The 26250-nt window shown below is 43.7% G+C and overlaps 1 protein-coding gene across 1 annotated transcript in view; it reads left to right on the forward strand.

Annotated features, from left to right (window-relative positions):
- Positions 1–11039: 11039 nt before the first annotated feature.
- UBE2N (ubiquitin conjugating enzyme E2 N) overlaps positions 11040–26250 on the forward strand; it is a 43991-nt gene continuing 28780 nt past the window's right edge. Inside the window, exon 1 of the mRNA XM_027842538.1 lies at positions 11040–11150. Coding sequence (XP_027698339.1) covers positions 11121–11150 — 30 coding nt within the window. The 5' untranslated portion in view covers positions 11040–11120. The remainder of the gene's footprint in view (positions 11151–26250) is intronic.

Genomic DNA, 26250 nt, shown 5'->3' on the forward strand with positions numbered 1-26250 from the left:
AAGTTCAAATCTGGCCTCGGACCAAACACTTGACACTTACTAGCTGTGTGACCCTGGGCACTTAACCCCAATTGCCTAAAAAAAAAAAAAAAATAGAACACTGATAAACAGGAGAACTGGGTGTCTAAATTTAACTCATTACAGAGCAGCTGAATTTCTGCACTAAGCTCAGAGACAAAGAACTATGACCTAGGCAGCTACAGAAACAATTTTAATTTTCTCACTATCCATGCAGGAAAATCCAAACTGATGAATTGTCCAAGTTATCATCAAATGCAGTTGAATGGACAGCCCATAGAAGCTCTTTTTGGACAGACACTATGCAAATGAGCTAGGCCTAGAATTGAACAAGAAGGAAGAAAAGGCTGAATTGTTTTAGGGAAATTTCACAGTGCCTTTAATGGTTACCAGCTTCTTCTTGGATCAAAGATTCAGATTTTTAACAACAACAATCCTCTAGAGATGCTCTATGACTACAAGTCACAGAAGGCCATAGTTTCCAAAGAATTCAAATTGAAGGTCACCAAAAGGTGCCAGTGAAGAACTGAGTACAAAAAGAAGCATAAAGGATAGCGTCAGAGAGAAGATAGTGGACTAATGATGTGGTGAGAGGAAAGGAAAACGAACTGATGGACAGCCCATGTGGTGTCCATACAATATCAAGAAATCTAAAACATGGGTTCTTAATTTTTTTGTGGGTGTCTTAGATCCCTTTGGCAGTCTGGTGAAGTTTATTGATCCTTTCTCAAAACACTTTTTAAATGCATAAAATACAACATATGGGATTACAAAAGAAAATAATTATTAAAATAAAAATGTATTTCTTTTTCCCTGTTCGAGATCATGGCCCCCTGAAAACTAAACATAGACTCCTTGGGAGTGATGGACCTCATGTTAAGAACCTCTGGCCTACAGAAAGGTCCCCAGCATGTTTAGTGGACCCCTTTGGAAGACTTATGGGAAGACAAAAATGAGAGTCACATGGGATGAGTGGGTTGTGATCTGCATCTCTAAGATCTCAGATCCATCAAAACATTGACAGAATTTTTGAACACAAGTACGTGACAAAGCCTGGCTGTTGGATGAGGACATCGAAGCAACAAAGGTATAATTGAGGTACGCGGTTAAAAGTGGTCCCTCTTCTTCCTATCTTTGGACTGACTGAACAGCAAAGAATAATTCCTGTCACAGAGTATTTTGCAAGGAGCAAAAACACAGGCTGCCTAAGATTGCATGCTGTTTTTCACTTGTGAGAGAATCCCCTACTGGGAGGACACATGATGAACAACTTAAGAACAATTCTTCAGTGTGAGAAATTGGTGTGGATTGAGAAACACTGACTTACGTGGGTGGAGAAGACAGTGAAGATGGGAATGTCCTGATAAGGAGCTGGGGTGGAGCACATGAAGTGGGAGGCAAGGGAAGGACCGGATCTGAGGGGGTAGACTCCGTCCCCCATCACAAGGGAGGGAGGGAGGGGGGATAAATGGACAGGATGGAGACTCAGGAAGTGAAACGCAAACAATAGGCCCCAGTTCCCACTTGGAGCCTAGATGGCAAGAGCTTGACCGAAGGGAGAGAATCCCCTTCCCAGATCTCCTGTTATAGTTAGCCATGTGGCCAGATGTCTTGAATCACCATCACCTCGGTCCATAAGTATTTATCAAGCACCTACTACGTGCCAGGCACAATGCCTGGATACAAAGAAAGGCAAAAACAATCCACTCCCTGCTCTCAAGAAGCTCATGGTCTGCTGGGGAAAACAACATGCAAATGACCACGCAGGAACAAGACAGAGACAGGATAAACTGGAGAGAATCAATCAGAGAGAAGAGACTAGTCAGGCAGGGTGGGGAAAGGCTTTCCATAGACCGTGCAGTTTAAGGTGGGACTTGAAGGAAGCCAGGAGGTGGAGAGGAGGAGAAAGTCACATTCTCACAATCATCGTTTGCCCTTTGTTCTCCAAGAGGTCCTCCAAGAGGACCATGACATCAGGGAGACGATGACATGACTTGCAACTGACTTTGGTTTGAGGGAGGGAGGGCTGTGCAAAGTCACCAGCCTCACTCTCTCCTCTGGAGCCATCTGGGTCCAGAGGCCAGATATCAATCAGGATGACTGGAGATGGCCCTGGATACAGAGGTCTTACTATTGGCAGGGGAAGACGGGGAAAAATATGGGCACATATGCACCAAAGTGACTCCCGGAGAAAAGTGACACAACTAAGTAAAGTACAGTAATGATAAATGATTTTCAAAGCAGTTTCTGTACATGATCTCACTGGAGCTTTCCATAATGGATAGGTAACTGGCTTTGACAGGAAGGGCTAGGTTCAACTCCTGTCTCTGACACTGGGAAAATCTTAATCATTCAGTGCTTGAGGCATCGAGCGCCAGGACAAGTCTTACTCACAGGTTCCTATTGCTCTAGTTACAGCAGGCAGGTTACACTATGATTGTGCATATTTGGGGGCTTTGGGTCTTTTTAAAAAAATTATTCGGTATCATTGGCTAGTGCTACCTCTGACAGTTGTAATGAAGGACGCTTCCACTCAGAGCAAGATGTTTAGTTTGGGTGGCGCCAGTCGATAGACGATGGTGATGCTATGTGTCGTAGGCCGGTGGATGACTTCAATGAGCCGGGTCTGAAGGGCCCTGACCCCACCTGGGTGGATCGCTTAACGCTCTCAGGTGATCAAGAAGCCATATCAGTATGGCTGCAGCCCATGAGGATGTTACTTCAAGAGATGAGCCCCTGGAGCCACAGGCCCCTAGGCCAATGAAGACTCTGGGGAAGGCTTTGTCACCTTTTAGGGAAAAACTGGGCTAACCCATGCTGTGGGGGGAAGGAAAAACCCTAGCGGACATTGTTTCTATCACAGAAGGGACATGGGCTCACAGATGTAGAGCTGGAAAGAATCTCAAAAACTACCTAGTCTAGCTCCTTCATTTTACAGATGTGGAAACTGAGGACCAATAAGGTAAAACAACGTGCTCAGGGTAATGTTAAAGGTACCAAATATATCAGTGAATTTTGGGAAATGCTGCTACATGGGATTTGACACCTAGGTCTGCCCTCTTATATCCAGGATTGTCTTATTTAATCAGACCACATCCGCAGTCTTGTGTTCAGGTCCAGGTGCCATATTTTTTTTCTTCAGCTTCTTAATCTATCACTTTTTTCAATCAGTAAGAATCCTTCTTCTCACTATCTCTCCAAATGAGAATGGAGGAAAAACCAAACCCATTACAAACACATGGAGTCAATCAAAACAAATGTTCACATTTGGCCCAGGAACTGTATCGTAAGAAGGCCAATGACAAGCTGAGAAGCGTCCCGAGGGCGGGTGGCCAGGATGACCCTTAAGGTCATGGCATATGAGGATTATTTCATGGGACTGGGAATGTTTTGATTGGTCAAGAGAAGACTTGGTGGGGACGGGACAGGTGTCTTCATCTATTTGTCATGGATGGGGAGAAGAAGGAACTGTTTTGCTTTAAGCAATAGAAACCTGGAGAGAGGCTGTATTAGGCTTGACATATTGGAAAAAACTTCTGACAACTGAGCTACCCCAAAATGGAATGGGCTTTGGGAGTTAGCTGAATCTCTCTCAATGGAAGTCATCGGGTTGAGCACAGATTGAGACCTAGAAGCAGCCTCAGAGGCCATATGTGTTGTTTTACAGGTAAGGAAATGAAGGCTTGCCTAAGGTTAGTCAGGTAATAGGGGCATCTAGGAGGTAAAGTGGATAGCTCACCAGGCCTGGAGTCAGGAAGGCTCATCTTACTGAGTTCAAATCCAGCCTCAGACGCTTACTACCTATGTGACCCTGGGCAAGTCGCTTAACCCTGTTTGCCTCAGTTTCCTCATCTGTAAAATGAGCTGGAAAAGGAAATGGCAAACCATTCCAGTATCTTTGCCAAGAAAATCTCAAACAGGGTCATGAGTGAACAAAAACATTCAGGTAATAAGAGGCAGAGGTGGAATCTGAACCCAGCTGCTTCTGACTCCAGACTCGGGGCTCTTTTCACCGTACCACATTTGTTGATCATCAAACAGAGATGGGATGGGCACTTTCGGCATCTACTGTAGAGGAGATTCTCTGCCAAATGGGACTGGAAGGCATCTGAGTTTCTGGTCGCTTCAGAGAGCCTGTGATTCTACAAACTGGTGCCCCTATAGCTTGCATTGTTATTATCAATTCATGCCATTGATTTCTTTCCATTGAGGTTGAGGAAAGAATGATACATACTGCTGGAGGCTATACCTTCACACATAATCCAAGTTCTAGGGGTAGCTAGGTGGCTCAGTGGATAGAGCACCTGCCAAGGAGTCAGGAGAACCTGAGTTCAAATGTGGCCCCAGACATTTGACACTTACTAGCTGTGTGACCCTGGGCAAGTCATTTAATCCCATTGCCTAGCCAAAAAAGATAAAAAGAAAAAAATCTAAGTTCTAGAGTATCTAAGATACTATGGATGTCACTGACCTCGGGATGGAAACTTTCCATCCAATATTTTGGGTGAGTAGGACAATCAGACACGTTTCTAAGTTGGGACTCAGCTTCGTGCCAACTCTGGTATTCTGGTAAACAGAACATATCCTGTTTAGCAGGACTTACATCAATCATCATTGCAAATTGTTTTTCAGTGACTATGCTTAAGAAATATAGGGGAGAGGCAGTATAGAGTGGCAGATGGAAAACTAACCTTAGCGCTGCGAAGGTCCAAGGTTAGGTCCTTCCTCTAACATGGGTTGTATGACTGTAAAGCATGTCCTTTAACCTCTCAGTTCTCTGCTCTCTCTTTCTCCTCTCTCTGTAGATATAGATGTGCAATTACATATACACATGGGTGAGTGTGTATGAAGGCTATCCCACCATTCTTAGATCAGCTTTAAGCGTTAATAACTTAAAACCAAATTAAGACTTTTGGGACACTATTGTGTGTGTGTGTGTGTGTGTGTGTATGTGAGAGAGAGACAGAGAGAAATGTGCATTTATGTCTATATATCTATATACATATGCATATTCAAATGCTATATATACACAATATATTATATATTTACATACATGTATGTATGTATGTATTATGTATATAGAGATATACGTATATTTATACACATACATGTATCTATCTATACCTATATCTATAGCCATTGTAATTTACCAGCACAGATTCATTGAACTTTGTTGGAAGAAACAACAGTAAGGGATCTAAAAACCAAACATGCAGGACTTCTGTCTGCCTTCTATATTTAAAAACAAGAGTTCAAAATTTTTTTTTTTTTGTAAGGCAATTGGGGTTAAACGACTTGCCTACGGTCACACAGCTAAGTGAGTATCATGTGTCTGAGGTCGGATTTGAACTCAGGTCCTCCTGCTGGTGCGCTATCCTCTGTGCCACCTAGCTACCCCAAGAGTTTAGATTTCTGTAGTATTTTAAGGTTTCTAAAGTACCTTCCTAAGCCCAACTCCCTGAAATATTTAGGGCACATGAGTATCTCCATTTTATACATGAGGACTGTGCTCTTGGCATTGTGGTACAGAGCATAGCGTGTTGGGTGTGGATCCAGGAAAGTTTTTCAAATATTAGCTGCGTGACCATGGATAAGTCACATAACTTCTCTGGGGCTCAGTTTCCTCATCTGAAAAATAGGGGTGAGGGGTTGGACTGAATGGCTTTTAAGTTCAAGATGGATGACTATTTTTGTTGGATGTAAGAGGCGGCTAGATGGCTCACTGGATAGTGTACCCAGTCTGGAGTCAGGAAGATTCTTCCTCCTGAGTTCAAATCTGGCCTCAGATATTTCCTAGTTGTGTGACCCCGGGCAAGTCACTTCACCCTGCTTGTCTCAGTTTCCTCATCTGTAAAATGAACTGGAGAAGGAAATGGCAAGTCATAGAAAACCCCAAAGGGGGGTCACGAAGAGTTGGGCATGACTGAACAACAAAATTTGTGAGAGGATTCTCAGTAGTGTTGGGTTATATAGCCTCTGAGGTCCATTCTAGTTTGGAGATTCTGTGATATACTTACAGGCTAGGGTCAATCAGTCAACAAGCATTTATTAAGCACCTGCTGTATAGTATAGGCCAGGCACTGCGCTAAGTGCTGGGAATACAAAGAAAGTTAAAAGAGTGTCCCTGTTCTCTAGGAGTTCAGTCTAACAGGGGAGACAAAGTGCAAAACAATTATGTAGGTCAAACAAGGTATAGACAGCTAGGAAGTGTAAGATGTGCGTTTGGAACCCAACTCCTTTGACTCCAGAGCTAGTGTTCTTCCCACTGCACCAGGCTGCATATTACACTTGGTACTGTTAGTATTAAACCAGAAAATCTGTTTCTTCCCACTGTAGAACGGCCAATTCTATGCACATTCTCTCCAACTTCAGAAGTCTTATGCACAATAGCTAACCTTCATATATCACTTTAGGGGCTGCAAGTATTTCTCTTCTATTATCTTATTTGATCCTCACAACAACCCAGTAAGGTAGATGCCATTATTGCCCCCATTTTACAGATATGGAAACTGATGAGTCTCCACATCTGTAAAGTGACTGAGAAAGGTTCAGTGACCGGCTTAGGGTCCCACGGTTAGTAACAGTCTGAGGCAGGATTCAAACATCAGGTCTTCCTAATTCCAAAGTCCAGCAGTCTAACCACAATGAAGTCAAGATGGTTTCTAAACAAAACTTTTCCTGCCGGCGTGTTGCTATATGAAGCTTTTCACAAATCTCATTGGGTAACTTTGAGAAGATGAAGTAACACTGCTCCACCGAGCTAGTAGTAATTCCTTGCTGTTAGGGAAGCATCTCTCTACTAATCTTCTTTTCAGGTAGCCAGCCCCATAATCCTCTTTGAGTGACCAGCTCTCTTTTGGTAATTTCCCTTTTAATGATTAAAGTTAGCTCTGAAATCTCCTTCCCTTTACTGATTTAGGCAGGTTATCCATGTAAAACTTTAGAATCCTCCCTAATTTAATTATAGTGCTCCTTTTCAAGAGAGGCAGCATAGAGTAGTGTATACAGAGCTAGCCTCAAAGCCAGGAGGACCTGGGTTCAAGATCTGCCTCTGATACATAGTACGTGACCCCCAAAAGAGTCATTTAACCTCTTAGTACCCTGGGCAATTCATGAATCAATGAATGCAACATTTATTAAGTATTCGAAGGAATGTGCAGAGAGCTGATGATACAAAAAAAGGAAGACATTCCCTGTTTTGAAGGGGCTCACATTCTAAGGGAGGAGGGGGAGACAAAACATTTGGAAATTTGCAGCTGCAAGTCAGATGGAAAAATCCATTAGTCTTTGGGGCGTAATGGCCAAATACATGGTAATACCTTTTCTTTTGCTTTTTTGATGAGCAATCAGGGTTAAGTGACTTGCTCAGGGTCACACAGCTAGTAAGTATCAAGTGTCTGAGGCTGAATTTGAACTCAGGTCCTCCTGACTCCAAGGCTGGAGCTCTATCTACTGCACCACCTACCTGCCTCAATACCTTTTCTTTAATGTTATTTCCACTAATAAAATCATACCAGTTTCCAGGGTCAGCTAGGTAGCATAATGGATAGAGCACCAGTCCTGGAGGCAGGAGGACCTGAGTTCGAATCTAGCTTCAGACTAGCTGTGTTATCCTAGGCAAGTCATTTAACTCTGACTGCTTCCAAAAAAAAAAAATTCATGACAGTGAATGGTCCAGACCCATTCTAGGCCAGCTGTGGAATATGTCCTGGGACAAACTACAAAATTCTCCTGTTAGGCTTTCTTTGAATCACCACAATAGTAAAGTGTATCTAGGCTGTTTAATTAAGTAGAGAAACACCTACTTTGTACAACTAGTCAATGACAGTGATGATGGTGGCGATTTATATAGTGTTTTAAGGTTTGCAAAATCCAGTCAACAAGTATTTATTAAGTGTGCCAGGCACTGTGCTGAGCACCGGGGATTCAAAGAAAGGCAAAAGACAGTCCCTGCCTTCAAGGAGCTCCCAGTCTAATGGAGAAGTCAAGATGTAGACAACTATATACAAACTAGATCTATCCAGGATAAACTGGAGATAACATGCAAAATGCTTTACACTTGAATTTCTCAATTCTCAATGGGGCAGAGACAACACTCACTGGCACAATTATTTTTATAGATGAGGAAATTGAAGGTAGGTGACTTTCTGGGTCATTCAGCTCCTAAGAATCAGTAGAATAGAAAGAGAGTTACTCATAGGCCCTACCTCACAAAAGCTTGAAAATCACTGGAGGAAATAAGTCATGAATACAGTTAACCACAGTAATACTAAGAAATCATTTTATCTCCTCTACTGGACTGTAACCTTCTTGTATCTTAACCTGTCTGGTCCCATTTCCATCTCCTTAAGATGAGAGGGTTGGGATAGAGATAGACCATGGGTTCTTAACCTCCTTTGAGATTCAGACCCCTCAGGCAGTGTCTGGTGAAGTCTTTGGACCCTTGCTCTGAATAATGTTTTCAGATGCAGAAAATAAAATACATAGGAGAAAGGAAACCAATTATATTGAAATATGGTTATCAAAAATATATTTTAAAACAAGTTCACAGATCCCCAGGTTATGAACTCCTATAATAGATGGTCCGTAAGATACCCTCTGTTCCTATGAAATCTTAGTTCCTGTCTATTTTCTGGCATAAGGAAACATTTCCTAAAAGAATGGTTCAAAACTAGAACTGGCTATCTTGGGAAGGGTAATTATTACTCATCATTGGGAGATCTTTTTATGATGGGTCCCCAGTAGAACATAAAGTTGAGTCAAGGGAGTTTTTCATTTTGTTTTGTGTTTCTCTAGTACTAACATGTGGTGCCTGGCATACACAGTAACATATACCAGGTGGCAAAGTGGGTAGAGCCCTGTGCCTGGAGTCAGGAAGATCTGAGCTCAGATCCTGCCTCAGACACGTCTTAGCTATCTGGCAAATCACTTAATCTCAGTTGGCCTCATCTACAAAATGGGGATCATAATGGCACCTACCTCGTAGGGTTATTGTGAAGATCAAGTGAGATAATTTTAAAGTGTTTAGGACCATGTTTGGCAATGTCTATCTGTGCGTGTGTGTGTGTGTGTGTGTATGTATATAAATGTTAGCTACTATTATTATTCTTTCCTCAGCTTCTGTGTCTCCCTCACCCCAAATTACCTTATATTTACCGTCTATGTATTTAGTGTTTACTTATCTGTACACATATTGCTTCCTCCATAGAATATAAGCCAAGGTAAGGGATTCTCTTTTATTTTCTTTCTGTGGGGCCAGTGCCACTGAACAGGGGTTAATAAATGTTTTTTTGTTTGACTTTTGGATTCCAGTGCTTAGCATAGTACCTGGCACACAGTAAGTGCTTAATAAACACTTATCAATTGATTGGATTCATTTGGTTAAATGAGCACTTGGGAGGGATATTGGAGACAGAATTCACCACGTGGATTGGGGTTGGACTACATGATCGTTGTATAGTGGAATGAGCCCTGAATTTGAGGTTAGAAGTCCTGGGTTCAAGATCAGATGAGAGTTGGGCACTGGAAAGAGTGCTGAATGTAGAGTTAGAGGATCCAAGTTCTAATCTTGCCTCTACCGTTTATCATTAATGAGGCCTAAAGCAAGTCACTTTTCCTTCCTCATCTGGACAAATGGAGTCAGACTAGATGATCTTTAATGTCCCTTTCAGATCGAAACCTATGATCCCACGTTACTTAACTTCTATGGAACCTCAGTTTCCCCATCTGTCAAATGAGAGGGTTGGATTAAGTGACCTCTAAGGTCCAATTCTCTCAATATGCGTTCCCTGGATGCTGGCCCTCCAACCCTAACTATCTGTGTGACCTGCATCAGTCACTTCCCCCCCCTCCCCCGAGCTTGTCTCCTCAACTGCAAAATGAGGAAATAGGGTCACTTCCAGCCCTAGATCTGTGATCTTGGCTTTCCCTTCTCTGAGCCTCAGTTTCCTCATCTATAAAATGAGAGGGTTGAACTAGGTGGCCTGTGAGGTCCATTACATTTATAATCCATATGACTTTATAAATGAATGAATGGATGGATGGAGGGATGGATGGATGAGTGAATGAATGAATGGAGGAAGGGAGGGATAGAGGGAAAGATGGATGGGTGAATGGATAGAGGGAGGGATGGATGGATGAGTGAATGAATGAATGGAGGAAGGGAGGGATAGAGGGAAGGATGGATGGGTGAATGGATGGAGGGAGGGATGGATGGATGAGTGAATGAATGAATGGAGGAAGGGAGGGATAGAGGGAAGGATGGATGGGTGAATGGATGGAGGGAGGGATGAATGGATGGATGGATGGTGGAAGGGATGAATGGATGAGCCAATGGAAGGAGAGAGGGAATGATGGATAAATGCATGGATGGAAGGATGGATGACTAGATGGAGAGATGCTTGCTTGGATGGATGGATGGAGGGAGGGAGGGAAGGATGAATGGATGAATGGAGAAATGGGTTAATGGACGATGGAAGGAGAGATGAATGGATAGATTGATGGATAGATCGATGGAAGGGTCAGAGGGAAGGATGGATGCATAGATGAATGAACGATTGGATGGATGGATGATGGAGGTAAGGATGAATGGATGGATAGATCTATGTGAGGACAGAGGGAAAGATGGATGAATAGAGATGGATGGAGGGAGGGATGAATGGAGGGATACCTGAATGAGAGGATGGCTGCTATGGCCGCCTCCCCTCCAGCCATCCCACAGCACAGGGATAGGGGCAGCCAGTTCCCAAAGGTCGGACCCGCCTCGCTGCCACAAGGGCGAGTTCCGGAAAGAGGGGGGAGAGGAGGGGAAGGGAGGGAGATGACGGGCCTCCCCTCCCCTCCCCTCCCCTCCCCGCCAGGCTTGCGTCATTTCCGCTTCCTTCTTCGCGCAGGGAGGCGGAGGGAGGGGCGGGGGAGAAGCGAAGCGGCACTCGCCTACAGCTCGGGCAGGCCGGGACTACATTTCCCGTGGGGCCCGGCGGCAGCGGCGGTGACGGCGTCGCGGTGGCGTCGCCCGGAAGTGAAGCCCGGGACTTCCACTCGTGCGTGAGGCGAGCGGAGCCGGAGACGAGACCCCGAGGCTGAATTCCGGATCAGACAAGATGGCCGGGCTGCCCCGCAGGATTATTAAGGTAACTGCCGCGGCCGACCCCCCCTCCGCCCCCCTGCAGAATCTCCATCTCCGTCGCGGCTCCTCCCCTCAGCACCGCGGGGCCGGCGGCGGCAGCCGGGGCCCGGGGCCTGGCCGGAGCCGGGCGGGGTTTGGCCGGAGCCCGCCGGGGCAGCGCGCGGGAGGCGCCGGAGACTTCCGGCGGGGCGCGGCGGGCCGAGCGGTGGGGCCGGGCCCCGGCTCGGGCTTCTGGAGGGGGCCCGCTTCGGGCCTGCACGCGCGCGCCCGCGTCCGCGCGGCCCCGCCGTCGCGCCCGCGCGCCCCCGGTGGGCCCCGGGCCGGCGGGCGGGAGGGAGCACGCTGCTGGCGGCGGCCGTGGCGGCGAATGAATGGGCGCGGGTGGGGCGTCCGCGCGGGGCCTCTCGCTCCCCCGCCGAGCTGCGCCCCGGCCCGGCGCCCTCGTGGCGCAGGCGGGGAAACTGAGGCCCGCGGCGGCGAGGCGGGGACTAGCAAAGGTCCGAGGGCGGATTCGAACCCAGCTCCCTCCTGGCGCCCGCACGCTGCCGCCGGGGTGTTTAACGCCCAGACAAATGGGAGGGGCCGAACTCTCCCCTCCCCCCCACTTCCTCCCCGGTATTTGGGCCGGGCACGCGAGTTCTTCGTCCCCTGGATTGGATGATTCCCGCTAAGCAGCCCGCCGCGATCGTTTAAAGAGCCTGGCCTTGGGCCTCTCCCCGCGCCCAGCCCGGCCTGGCACTCAGTGGGCGCTTTATTTGCCCCGATTGGCCTGGGGTGATGGAGTCCCAGCCCCAGCGCGAGGGTGGGGGAGGTCGGGCCTGGGGTCTGCACGTTTGCAGTCTAACGGCCCGCCTTAATGGTGGAAGCTCAATTCAGCGAACATGAGTTAAGCGCCTGCTGGATGTGAGGCACTGGCGAGACGGCCCCTGCCTTCCAGGAGCTTGCACTCTAACGGGGGAGGCGAGGCGAGGGGCAGACATAGACAGAGAAAGCTGTACACGCAGAAATAGAAAATCGTGGAAAGATCTCACCAAAGATCAGGGAGGGGCAGTGGAAAGAGCTGAGGCTGAAACTGCGCTGCCCACTGATGATGGTTAGGGCACAGAACTTGTCCTGGGAAACCTGGGATGCTTCTCAGCTGCCGGGCTGGGACGCTTCCCTTCTCTCAGCCTCAGTTTCCTCCTTTGTAAAATGGGGGAGTTGAACTCCATGGCTTCTGAGGGCCCTTTCAGCCCTACCTCTGCGATCCTTTGATCTCACAATTACGTGAGCTCTGGGGTGAGTCAGCAAGCATTTATTAAGCACTTACTGTGTGCTAGGCACCAGGTGAGGTGATGGAGGAAGCCGAAGACCCCTTTGCCTCTTGGCTATAGAGAGGTCTTTTGATGGAAATAGTTTTAAACTTTTTAAAATTTAGCACATGAGGTTTTAGTACACCAATTCTATTAGAAATATAATTTTTCTTGTTGATGGATGTATTAAAATAAGATGCTGTCCTTATTTCATTTCTTTCCATCGGAAGTTTCTGCTTTTTTCAGTGATTGCCATTTGTTTCCATTACTATCACTCCCGACCACTTTTCTTAGGGACCTTGTTGCTTTTCTTTGTGTCCCCAGCCCCTAGTACAGTGCCTGGCACTTAGTAAGGGATTTAATAAGTACTTACTGACCTGCTGAGCTCCGAGTTCGTCCAGTCATGCATAGGTGTGGAGTTGGAAAGGCAATAGAGACTGTGGAGTCCAGCTCCCTCCACTTACATAATCAAGGCTCAGAGAGGGGAAAGGACTTGCCCACAGTCAGCTAGTAAGACGCTTGGTATGACACAGAATGTGAAGGTTTGTTCGTCTTTAGGACTCCCAAGATTTTTATTTAAAAAGATCTTTTTAATGTTACATTTTATCATATAAATTTGCAATTTCCCTCTGTCTACCTCATAAAATAAAAATTGACCTTTTAGGTCTGAATATCACCATCTTGATGCCATTTGAGCTAGCTCCAAATATGATCCAAGGCAAAATTATTTTGCTCACTTCTCAGCTTATTTCACTTATAGGAGTGAGGTATGTGAAAGGTATCTCAGTGACTGCTTTACTCAACAGTAATGTGACTAAATCAGGAGTGTTTCCTTTGATTGTACCTGGTGAATGAATGCTTGTAATCTGATCAGTAATAGGCCTTTTGATTTATAGGAACAGGGAACAAATTACAAAATAAAAGCCAATTAGAGATAACTAAATATTAGCTAATAGCAGGTACTTAATGAGGGCCTTAGTGTATTTGTCCCCTGATTTTATATACAGGTACACATAGGTAATGCTGTTTTATATTTAATCAACACTGAGAAATGTATCAGGTGCTAGTTCAGTAGTTTAAAGCCAAAATGTTAAGGTCACAGTTTTGAAACACTAATCAAGGGCACAGAATTCATTGTAATATGAATTTGTCTTGGGTCTAGTCCAGGGCAATTTAGTCGCCAGAAACCCCGGAGAGGTTATTGTAATGTGGTCACACCTGTAAAGCTGTCATGTAGCATGAACCTAAATGATCATCTTATGTTTGATTTCAATTAGATTAGAAACCAAATGAGGGGGAAATGACAGATGAGAGAACTACATCCCTCATCCTCTAGAATTCCCATTTACTCTTACTACAGCTGCAAATTGATGTGCAAGATAATTTTGAGAAATACAACTAATTGGTTTAATAATATACATGAATTAGCCCACCCAAGTTGTGGTTTCTAAAGCTGTACTGTGAGTGATATGAAGGCATCTGAAGGAAAGATTTTATGCTTTAAAGTGTAGATAATATGAAACTGTAGACTTTTTATTTGGGGGGGGTAGAATTGTCATTTTTATAATATTGGCTTGGCCTACCTATGAGCAACTGATATTTCTCCAGTTGCTTGTTTCTTATTTATTTATTTTTAATTTTCAGAATTCACTTTTCTAAGATTTTGAGTTCCAAATCCGCCCCCCCAAGTTGGCATGCAATCTGATATAGGCTATATATGTATACATATTAAACATTTCCACATTAGTATAGACCTTTTTTAATTATAAATTGATGTTTATGGGTTTGAGTCCCAGTAGTTTTTTTTTTTTTAAGGCAATTGGGGTTAAGTGACTTGCCCAGGGTCACACAGCTAGTAAGTGTCAAGTGTTTGGTCTAAGGCTGGATTTGAGCTCAGGTCCTCCTGAGTTCAGGGCCAGTGCTCTATGCACTGCACCACCTAGCTGCCCCAAGTCCCAGTAGTTTTAATGGGCCTTGGATACTCTCATTTAATTTTACAGTAAATATTTACACTTTTTGCATAAACTTGGATGGTAACCCATTGGAACTGTAGAGTTTGAAAATATTAAATGTCCCTCAGCTTTCCTTTGTCATAAAAAATGCCATTCTGTTTTGTCCATTCTTTGAAAAAGAGACTTGGTGTTTTTATTAAGCCAGTATCGTTTAGGGGAGGAATTTTAGTATTGCAATCCTGCTAGCAATATAATTTTTCTCCTTGAGGTATGTATTAAAATAAGATGATGTCATTGTTTGATTTTGTCCATTGTTAACATAATATTGCCTATCTCACAATTTCTGTTAGGATCAAAAGCTTGTGAAAAGTTTTAACTGTAACGTGCTGTGAAAACAAGTATTGTTTATTTAAGTGAGTTGAGCCCTTCAGAAGAAAAGTTATGATGGAAGGATTGGGCATATTGTATAAGTAACATCAGACATTATCTAGTGGACTTAAGAATTTGAATCCTAATTAGGTTAGAGTAATTGGGAGTTGATAGGTAAATTGATCTCTTACTGTACCTCTCCCTCCAAAATAAAATTCCTTCTTGATGGGCCTGAGTGACCTTGAGCTGGTCACTTAAGGCCTCAGTTTTCTGATTTGTGAAATGAGTGGGTTGGACTAGATTGCCTCTGAAGGTCCTTTTGGCTTTGCATCAATGATCTCATTTTCTCTGTTTTCTAGAATTTTTCAGCTTTCTACCTGCTTCCATCTAAAACTTTGCTGCAGGCCTACTTTGCCTTGGGCCCTAGTTTTCTCATATGGTACTTGACAAGAACAGGTGGGGTGAGCAGTATAGTGTTACATGGACACTAGCCTACAGTTTCTCTGCATTTTATCTAGCTGATGGGGCCATTTGCAGATAGACATGCTTTATTTGCCAAATGCATGCACCAGATTATGAACTGATTTAGTGACCTCAAGGAGTGAGTGACCTGGGAGCCATATGTTTTTTGAGTTCTGATGAAACTCAGTTTTGCAAAGAATTTAGATGTTGCAACTTTTTAAAAAAGTTTTGTGGCCCAGTTCTTTTTATGCAACAAATATGAGGAAGGGCCAGGTGTTCTGACTGCTGCTTAACATATTTTAAATGAATGAAATTATATATTACTCAGCGCAATCAACATTCCTTTAAGTTGGTGTTGTTTCACTGGCATAGCAAAATGACTTGTCTTCTTCAAAGTAGTCTTAATTAAAACAACATCCAGTTGTGATCATTGACAGAAGCAGCACTGCTGCTGGAGAGAAGTGGTTTTGTGATGTGGTAGGGAAAATTTGAGAGAGTAGCCAGCCCACCACAGTTACGGTTTCATGTTTATTCAGAAATCGAGCCCCTCTTTAGCTTTCAGAGCAGTAGATTTAGACCTAGAAGGGAACTAATTGATAAAGTAGTTCAGCCCTGCCTCGTTTGACAGATGAGGAGGCCTGAGCTATCTCACTTGGTGTATTGGTTCTAGTTTCAAGCCCTTTTATGATGTTTTTGATTTGATTAACTTTTGCATTAATTGGTTTTGGGTTTGCTTTTTACTTTGGTTGTTAGGGACTCTATAGAAAATAAGTTTTAAGTTTTTGCTTGTGAGGATGAAGGAGCTATTCTCAGTATTAAAAATTCTGTCTACTTAATTTATTATGGTCACAAGATGGTTTGCTTAGTGAGAAGAAAGCTATTTGTAAAGATTCAACTGAAAGCCTTTATGGATTATTTTTAAATTGTTACTATTTTTTTAAAAAGGTATGAAAAGAATGACTAATATAGTAATTAGAACTAATACTCTTACTGGAATTTGAAGTTATTTTTAAACTGTTTTATTCTTTTCTCATAGGCATCCTTTTTTTGGTATTATTCTCTATCTTAAAGGGTTGGATTATCTTGTTAATATCCGTTTAGTAGATATTTACCTATAATAATAGTAGCATTTACATAATACTTTAAGGTTTGCAAAGTGCTCTGTGAGTATTATTCAGTTTTATCCTTAATAACCTTAGGAGGCAAGTGCTATTAATATCCCTGTCTTACACAAGGCAGACAGGTCAAATGACTTGCTCAAGGTAACACAAGTATGTCTGTGTCTTTGGCAGGATTTGAACTCAGGTCTTCTTGACCCCGTCCTATTATATACACTGTGCTTACCTGTCCTAAGCAGGAATAAACTGCTGTGTGACCCTGGGCAAGTCACTCAACTTTTGTTTGCCTCTGTTACCTCATCTGTAAAATGGGGATCTTAATAGCACTGACCTCCAGAAGTTGATGTGAGAATCAAATGAGTTAATAATTGTAAAGTGCTTAGCACAGTATCTGGCACATAGTAAACACTATGTAAATGTTAACTATCATTGTTATTATTATTGGGTAGTATTAACCTTTTTTTTTTTTTCTGACTAGGCAGTGGGGTTAAGTGACTTGCCCAGGGTCACACAGCTAGTAAGTGTCAAGTGTCTGAGGGCAGATTTGAACTCAGGTCCTCCTGACTCCAGGGCTGGTGCTGTATCCACTGTGTCACCTAGCTGCGGCAGCCCTGAATGTGAGGATTTTTTAAAAAGTCAGGGCCACATATGTGTGTTCCGATTCACTTTGATGCCTTGATTTCTAACCATTTATTATTGCCCAATGGGTCAGTAAACATTTATTAAGTTCTTAGTATGTGCCAGGCACTAAACTCTGTGGATACAAAAAAAGTTAAAAGACAACGTTACTCACAGACTAAGGGGGGGACAACATCCAAATAAGTTATGCAAACAAGCCATATGCAAGCTGAATTATTAATAATGAATCGAGGGAAGACAACAGGATTAAAGGGTATTGGGAAAGGCTTCCTGTAGAAGGTGGGATTTTAGCTGGGACTTGGAGGAAGCCAGGAGGTGGAGATGTGGAGGGCAGCATTCCATGCGTACTGAAAATGCCTGGGGTCAGGAGAGGGTTTGTTCATAGCAAGAAGACCAGGGTCACTGGATTGGAGAGTCTGGTAGAAGACTGGAAAGGTTGGGTAGAGTGGGTCAAGTCGTGATGGACTTTGAATGACCAAAAGAGGATTTTATGTTTGATCCTGGAGGCAATTGGGAGCCGCTGGAATTTATTGAGTAGAAGGGGTGCCATCAGACCTGCACTTACTAGAAAGATCCCTGTGACCACTGGAGTGTGGGGAGATTGGAGGTAGGCCAGTCAGACAGCAGGCTGTTCCAGTAGTGCAGGTGTGAAGTGATGAGGGCCTTCCCCAGAATGGTGGCAGTGTCAGAGGAGAGAAGGGGGCATCTACGAGTGGTTACTTAGGTAGAACTGATAGGATTTGGCAACTTCTTGGCTACGGGGAATGGGAGAGCTAGGAGTTGAGATTGGTAGATACCTAGATTGATTCTGGGAGGATTGTGGTGGCCTTTCACAGTATGGGGGCAGTTTGGAAGGGAAGGGGAAGGGTCTGAGATGAAAAACACGTTTTAGTCATGTCGAGTTAAGATGTCTGTGGAATATCAGTTCAAGATGTTTAATAAGCAGTGGGAGATGTGAAACTTAGAGGTCAGCAGAGAGATTACGGTTAGATAAGTAGGTTTGAGAATCATCAAAAATACAGAGAAGATTGATCATTGAATCTGTGGGAGCTGATGTAAAATAGTATAGAGGGAGAAGAGAGTTCAGGAAGGAGCCTTGGGAATATCCAGGGTTAGCTGGTGTGATCTGCAAAAGGCAAAGGAGACTGAGAAGGAGAGTTTGAATAGCCAGAGGCCGGTGCTGGGAGAGAGAAATGTCGTAGAATCCTGGTGAGAAGTGTCGAGAAGAGGGTGGTTCATATTGTCAAAAGCTGCGGGTAGGTTGATGTATGTAGGTGATGCATATAATAGGCTCTGAACCTTTCCTAAGGAAAAATCTTTTCTGTGGAAAAACAAGGAAAAGAAGATTTTTACCTTCCTTAATAAGGAAATAAATGGAATTTCCACCCAATATTTATTGCTCACTGATTTCACTTGTATCTGACTCGTCATGACCCCATTTGGGGTCTTTTTGGCAAAGGTGCCATTTCAGTCATTATCTGACTCTCCTTGACTCCACTTGGGGTTTTCTTGGCAGAGATACTGCAGTGGTTTGCCATTTCCTTCTCCAGCTCATTTTACAGATGAGGAAACTGTGGCAAACCAGATGAAGTGACTTGCCCGGGGTCACACAGCTAGTAAGTTTCTGAGGTCAGATTTGAACTCAGGATGAGAAGCCTTCCTGATTCTAGGCTGGGCACTCTATACACTGTGCCACCTAGCTTCCCCTTTACCCAATAGTGGCAGAGGTATTAGCCCTTTCTGCTTTTTCATAGTTATACTTTCCTTCTTTTTCAGCTCAGGATTTTTCTGAGGACAAAATGAGATAATCAAAAACCCTTTTCCAGGGGGTTAGGTTCTGGAAATGAAAAGATATTTAAGATGCTATGTCTCTGGGTGATGTCATCAGCAACTATGAATTCAATTTTCTCTACTGATAATTCTCACATTTTTGTTGTTGTGGTTGTTTTAAAGCCCTAACTTCTCTTCTGATCTCCAGTCTCTCTGACTGCCCATTGGACATCTTGAGCTGGAAGTCCATATAGACATCTTAAATGTAGCATGTCCAAAACAACTCCTTATCTCTCCCCCCGTCCCCCGGTCCAATTTCTAAGATCGTTATAACTCCTCACTCTTTTGCCTCACCCTCATCCCATATCCAGTTTGTTGCCAAGTCCTGTCAGCTCTGCATGTACCACAGCTCTTGAATATGCTTCTCCGCGCACGCCGCCCCCCACCCCCCACCCCAGTCCACTCACAACTGTCAGCCTGGTGCCTTTAGCACTTCTTTCTTGGACTGTTGCAGTAGCCTTCTGGTTGGTCTTTTCACACTCTAGTCCATCTTCCACTCACTTACCAAAGTGATCTTACTAAAGCATACCTCTGACCATGTCACTTCCCTCCCCCTCCTCCTTCCTGCTCTGTACCTCCAGTGGATTAAATATAGCATCCTCTGTTTGCTTTTTAAAGCCTTTCGTGCCTCGGGCCCTTTTTACCTTTCCAGTCTTCTCACACTTCATTCCTTTCTAAGTACTCCACAAGCCAGGGACAGTAGCCTCCTTGCTGTTTGTCAGATAAGATTCTCACCTCCAGCGTCCTGTGTTTTTGCACTGCTTGTTCCCAATACCTCAGATGCCCTCCCTTGTCATCTCTATCCCTTCCTGTCATCCTTCAGGTTTCAGTTAACATCCCACCTTCTTCAAGAAGCCTTCCCCGGTTCCCTTTAATACTAATGCCTTCCCTCTAAGATTACCTGCTGTTTACCCTGTATAGATCTTGTATGCACATAGCCGTTTACATGTTGTCTTTACTGTTAGACTGTGAGATATTCGAGGACTTAGTACAGTATCTGGCACACGTTAAGGGATTAGTGTTTGTTGACTCGCTGAAAAGATAAGACTTAGACCAAAATAAATGGTACAAAATAGAATGTGAGGTTTTGTGCATGAGATTAGGTGAGGGAGAGTAATATCCATTGGGGGCATCAAGGAAAGCTTAGGGAAGAGATAGTATTTGGGTTGGGCTTTGAACAATGAGTGGTAGCTGACAAAGATAGGTGGTTTGTTTGTTTGTTTGTTTTTAAGTCTTATAAATATACAATAGTCTTGTTACCTTCCTGAAGTATTTTTTTTCACATTCTTAAACTGAGACTAGTTTGTTTCCTAAAAATGGTAGTCAAAGTTTCTGCACGATGCTGTTTGTCATTCCCCAGATTGCATGTTACAGGACTTACAGAAGCAAAGAATAATTTTGAGTTGCTTTACACAAGTTTGCATACTATGCTAACATTATTAATTCTCTTCCTCCAAGGATGTATAGCAGGAATTTTAGGTTGGTTTGTTTGTTTGTTTTATAGCAGATTAAAACGCTACTCTCAGTGCTTTGACAGTGGATTATAAGGACAAGTGTGGACGAAGGCAATCTTTCAGAGAGGCTCTTGAGTAGTCCTGGCAGGGGTGAGGCTCTGCACTAGGCTGGTGGCAGCTGGAATAGAGAGGAAGGCGTGAATGGGAGTAACTGATGATATGGAATGAACAGGGCCCGGTAACTGATGAAGCATCTTCTCCTCTTCTCATCTCGTGTCCCACAATGTCCCCCAAATGTCAAGCCTGGGAGCCTGAATAAATAGTGATACCACCAATAGAAATGATGCCGGCAGCACAGTGAGCCAGTTCGGTGGAAAAAATAACAAACGTCCGTTTTGGACATGTTCACGTTTGAAGTGCCAGTAGATTTCTAAGTTGTTAGTCAGTGATGCTTCCCGAGTGCCAGGGACTGTGCAAAGTACTGTGAATGCAAAGAAAGGCAAAAAGAGGCTGCCCTCAAGGAGCTCACAGTCTGAAGGAGGAGACAGACATGAAAGTAACTGTACATACCAGATATGTGGAGGAAGGGGAGTGAATCAGTGTTTACACAGCCCCTGCAATGTGCCAGGCACTGTGATAAGTACCTTACAAATATCATCTCATTTGATCTTCACAACAAGCTGTGAGTGCTATTGTTATCATTCCCATTTTATAGATGAAGAAACTGAGGTGGATGGAAGTGAAGTAACTTGTTTAAGGTCACACAGCTAATACGTAAGTGTCTGAGGCCAGATTTGTGCCCAGGTCTTCCGTAACTGTAGGCCCAGTGCTCTCTATCCACTGCACTGAGAGCTGTCTTCATATAAACTTAGGTTAAGTGGGTAGGAAGTAATCACTTAAGGATAGGTATTAGCAGCTGGGAAGGCAGAGAAGGGCCCCTGGTAGATGATGAGATTTGAGTTGTGTCTTAAAGGAAGTCAGGGAAACTGAGAGGTGGAGGTGAGAGAGCAGAACATTTGAGGCATGAGGGACAGCCAATGCAAAGACACAGTTGGGAGATGGAGTGTCACGTTAAGGGACACGTTAGTCAGTACTGCAGGATCTTCAGCTCTTAAGTGGAGGAAAGTGTAAGAAGATTGGAAAGGTAGGAAGGACCCAGCTGATGAACTTTACAAACCTCGCTAAGGATGAGGGAACCACTGGCCCTAGTTGAGAAGGGAGGATGAAGGTCAGAGCTCTGCTTTAGAGAAATCACTGTGGTAGCTGAGGGGAGGGTGGACTGGAAACAGGGAGCCTAGCTAGAAGAAGGCTATTGCAGTGGTCCGGGGGAGAGTTGGTGAGGATCACAACTAGGCCAGTTGCTGTGCGAGTATAGAGGAGCCAGATAGGAGAGATGTAGTTAAGGTAGAAATGACAAGATTTGTTAGACGTGGAAGCTGACACCAAAGGTGGCAGGATGGCAGTGCCATTAGCAGGGGGACGGAAGGTTTGGAATGGGAAAGATAGTAAAGGCTGCTCTGAACGTGTTGAGTTATTACGTGCCTACTGTTGTGTCAGGCGCTGTGCTAAATATAAGACACATGAAAAAGATAGGCAGAAGATAGGCCCTGTGCTCTAGGAGCTGAAAGCTTAATGGAGGAGAGAGACAGCATGCAAACAGCTGTGCACTGGAGAATCAGCAGACAGAAGGTGACTAGCAGTAAAGGGGATTGGGAAAGGCTTCATTGTAGAAGGTGGGATTTCAGACAGGAGGCAGAGATGAGGAGGGAGAACATTCCTTGCATGGGGACAACCACTGAAAATGTCTGGAGTTAGTAGATGGACTATCTTGCTTAAGGGACAGCATGGTCAGTTTTACTGAACTGAAGAGTATGAAGTGGGGAGAGAAAGGGCATAAGGTGTAAGAAGACTGGAAAGGTAGGACAGTGGCCACTTATGGAAGTCTTTCTAAACCAGGCAGAGGATTTTATATTTGATTCTGGAGGCAATAAGAAGTTATGGAAGTTCTCTGTATAAGAATATGACATAGTCAGACCTGTACTTTAGGAAGATCACTTTGAAACCTGAGTGGCAGGTGGACCGTATTGGGGAGAAACTGCAGGAGTATGGGCGTGAGGTGATGAAGGCCTGCACCAGAGAGGCAGCAGTATCAGAGGAGAGAATGTTTACAAAGTCAGAACTGACAGGATTTGGCAACTGATTGGATATGGGAGATGAGAGAGAGATGAGGGTGATACCTAGGTTATGATCCTAGGAGGATGATGGTGACCTTAACAGCATTAGGGAAGTTTGGAAGAGGGGAGGAATTGAAGTGAAAAATGCTGAGTTTTAAGGGGCAGCTAGGTGGCGCAGTGGATAGAGCACCGGCCTTGGATTCAGGAGGATCTGAGTTCAAATCTGGCCTCAGACCAAACACTTGACACTTAACTAGCTGTGTGACCCTGGGCAAGTGTGCCTAAAAATAAAAAAAAATATATTGAGTTTAGGGTATCTATGGGACATCCAGTTCAAAGCGTCTAATAGGTAGTAGTTGAAGTTTATAGGAATGATAGTTGAATTCATGGAAGCTGATAAGATCATCAAATGAAATAGGATAAAAGAAGAAAAGAGGGCCCAGGACAGAACCTTGGCAGACATTCATGGTTAGGCCTGACCTGGATGGAGATCCAGCAAAGGAGACTGAGAAGGAGTGTTAGAGAGGTAGAAGGAGAACCAGAAGAGAAACCCTGGAGAGAAGAGAGAGTATCAAGGAGAAGAAGGTGATGAATAGTTTCAGAGGCTGCTGAGAGGTCAAGAAGAATGAGGGTTGAAAAAAGGACATGAGCTTTGGCAATTAAGAGATCGATGGTAACTTTTAGAGAAAGTAGTTTCAATTGAATGAGGGGATCAGAGTTAGGAGAGTGTGAGGCTTGAGTCAGCCCTGTTTTGAGAAGTAAATTCTTGTGTAATTTCTCCTAGTTATATACCTATTTTTTTCTTTTTGTTTATTCATAAAAATTAATCTGTTTCATAGCTAGAGAAGATGATTTATAATGTTAAAACTTAAAGTACTTTAGATATTACCAAGCTCTTCTCTCATGGAGTCTCTCTTCTCAACACACCCTCCCCCTCCCCCTGTGGGCTTTGTCTTAACCAAGACAAAGGATTGAATTAAAGAAATAACATGTAGCCCCTAGCTGCTGGATGAAAGGGAGATGGGGTCGAATCCTCTCTCCCTTCCACTGTATAGAGAGTAGAAAGGTAGAGTAGTCACTGTAGCTAAGCATCTGACACTCTACTGCATCTCTAGCTATGACGAGTGATGATCAGACACTGTCGTAGTTCCGACCATAGAGGATGCCAACCATCGATCCAGCAGCGTTACTCCCAGGACCTGCCAGGCAGCTTCTGGGAAACCTAAATCTTTGGAGAGAAAGCCAAATGGCCATCTTTTTATTAATTATGTGCTACTCATAATTAATAAAGTGATTGCCTAAGACGCTATATCTCTTGAACTGTTCATACATCACACAGCCCTATGAAAGATTCTGGAGTTGGGCGTAACATTAGCTCACCAGTCTTGAATGGAAGAAATCCTTAAGTGTGAATACTATATTTCAATCACTTCACATATTACTTGTTCTTCTCTCTTCCTTTTCACAGCCAAACTCTTAGAAAAAGCTGTTTATACTCATTGCTTACATTTTTCTCACCTCCCACTCACTCCTAAACCCCTTTCAATCTGCCTCCCATCTCTTACTACTTGTCTGAAACTGCTCTCCAAGGTTACCAGTGATTTTTGTTGATTAAATCAAATGGCCCTCTCTGTCCTTATCCTTCTTGACCTTTTTGAGACATTTAATTGTGATGACCAACCTTACTCCTTTTTATTTTTATTTATTTATTTATTTTTGTTTTTTGGTGAGACAATTAGGGTTAAGTAACTTGGCCATGGTCACACAGCTAACAACCTTACTCCTTCTGAATACTCTTTCCTTCTTGAATTTCATTACTCTGCTTTCAGTTCTTTTCCTTCCCATTAGGCTGATCTTTCCCCTCTATCTCCTTTGCAGATTCTCTATCCTGCTTCTATGCGCAGCTGTGTCCCAGAGGTCTGTCCTAGGCCAGCTCTTTCTATACTCTTTATCTCTGATCTCATCTATTTGTAAATTCACTTATGCAAATGACTCCCAAATCTATATGTTATATGTCCAGCCCTCCTTCTGCTGAAGTCTCACTCCCACGTCTCTGGTTGCCTGCCTGACATCATCTCCATCTGGATGTCCCAGTAGCCATTCAGATTCAATATATCCTGTAACAGAACTCATCTTTCACTCCAAATTCAGCCATTCTTCTAACTTCTCTGTTTCTGTTGAGTACAACACCATTCTTTTGGTTTTCCACGTTCACAACCTGGCAATGATTTTCTACTATTTAGCCTCACTCACCCCACATAGCCATTCCACTTCAACATTTTTTTCATCTGTCCCTTGTCATGTACGTGGCCTTAGGCCAGGCCCTGGACTATTTGTAGTAGCCTCCTCATTGGTCTTTTGTATCCAGTATATCTCATGCTCACCATGGAGCTTCATTGGCTCCTCATGACTTTTAGTATAGAATACAGACTCTTCTCTTAGTCTGGATCCAGACAGTGAAGAGATTTAAATGCTGAACCAGCCCATTTGCTATCTTCTGTGTTTGGAGTGTTCTTTTTCTTCATTTCTGGCTCTTGGACACCCCTTGCCTCCTCAAGAGCTCTTAACTAATACCTGAGTTAGTGTAGTCCCCTCCCCCATTCACCTCATATTTACTTTGTATGTTGTTTGTATTATTTGTAAACATGATTTACCCTTTCCCAGTAGAATGTAAGGTCCTTAAGAAACTAGTTTTCATTATATTTTTCTCAGTTGCCTGAGTTAATGAATTGCTTGTTAATAGTTGGAATCTTCTTATCTAACTTCTATCTAACTTACTGGCTTGTCTTAAAGTGGGATCCTCTTTGTAACTATTCACTTTTAAAATTCTGAGCAGTAAACTTTATTTTTTTTTAAAGGAATGAGAGGAATTACTGAAGCAAGGGAGAATTTTAGGAGATAGTCAAATGTGGTTATGAGGTAGTAAGACAGACTGTTTTTTAAATCCATTAGAGTTATGTGGCTGATAGAGCTTTGTCTTTATCAAAGTAGTCACCTCGTGCAGTTGTGTACTTTAGGATCTCCTCCTCCCCGGCCCCAGAAGGGACTGAATCTCCTTCTCTCTCCTTTCCACTTGGCTGCCAGTTTGAAAATCCTGTGTTTGGAACTGCCTTTAGAGCTTCTGGCACTTTCACCTAAATAGCTTTTGATGTTTGAAAATGACAGTCATTTATAACCAGGCCTGTGGAATGTATTGGTGGGGAGGAGGAGCTAGGAGACAGGCTCTGATCTCAAGCATTACTGGGATACACCTGTATGGTAATCAGCAAGCGTTTATTACGTTCCAACTATAGGAAACCATTCCTAGTTACCAGGGGTTCACATTTTTATGGAGAGACAAGTACATACATAAATATACACACAAATATGAAGTGAATAAATACCAACACAAGCTAGTTAATATCAGCAGTTGGGATATACTTGAGCTGTGTCATCAGGAAAGAGAAGGACTTTGAGGATGTAAGAAGGAGGAAGTTAATTCCGTTCCAGATACATGAAAAGTGTAAAGACATGGCAGTGGGAAGTAGAGATCACATATGAGGAACAGAGAAGACTAGGCACATACTTATTTCCTCTGTGTATATTTTGTAGTCTCAGAGGGCAGTCAACCAGTCTATCAGTAAACAGTTATTAAGTGTCCGTTGTGTGCCAAACACTGTTCTAAGTGCTGAGAAAGCACTAGCAGCTGGAGTTACCTGGAAGACCTGCAGAAGGTGAAGTTGGAGCGTAGACTTGAAGGCCAGGAGCATGTCACTTATCTTTGGGCCTTAGGTAATTACACCCACTCCCCCCCCCCCCCCCCCCCCCCCCCCCC

The sequence above is a fragment of the Vombatus ursinus genome, unplaced genomic scaffold (genome assembly GCF_900497805.2).
Source record: "Vombatus ursinus unplaced genomic scaffold, bare-nosed wombat genome assembly UNPS02014874.1, whole genome shotgun sequence".
Taxonomy (NCBI): Eukaryota; Metazoa; Chordata; class Mammalia; order Diprotodontia; family Vombatidae; genus Vombatus; species Vombatus ursinus.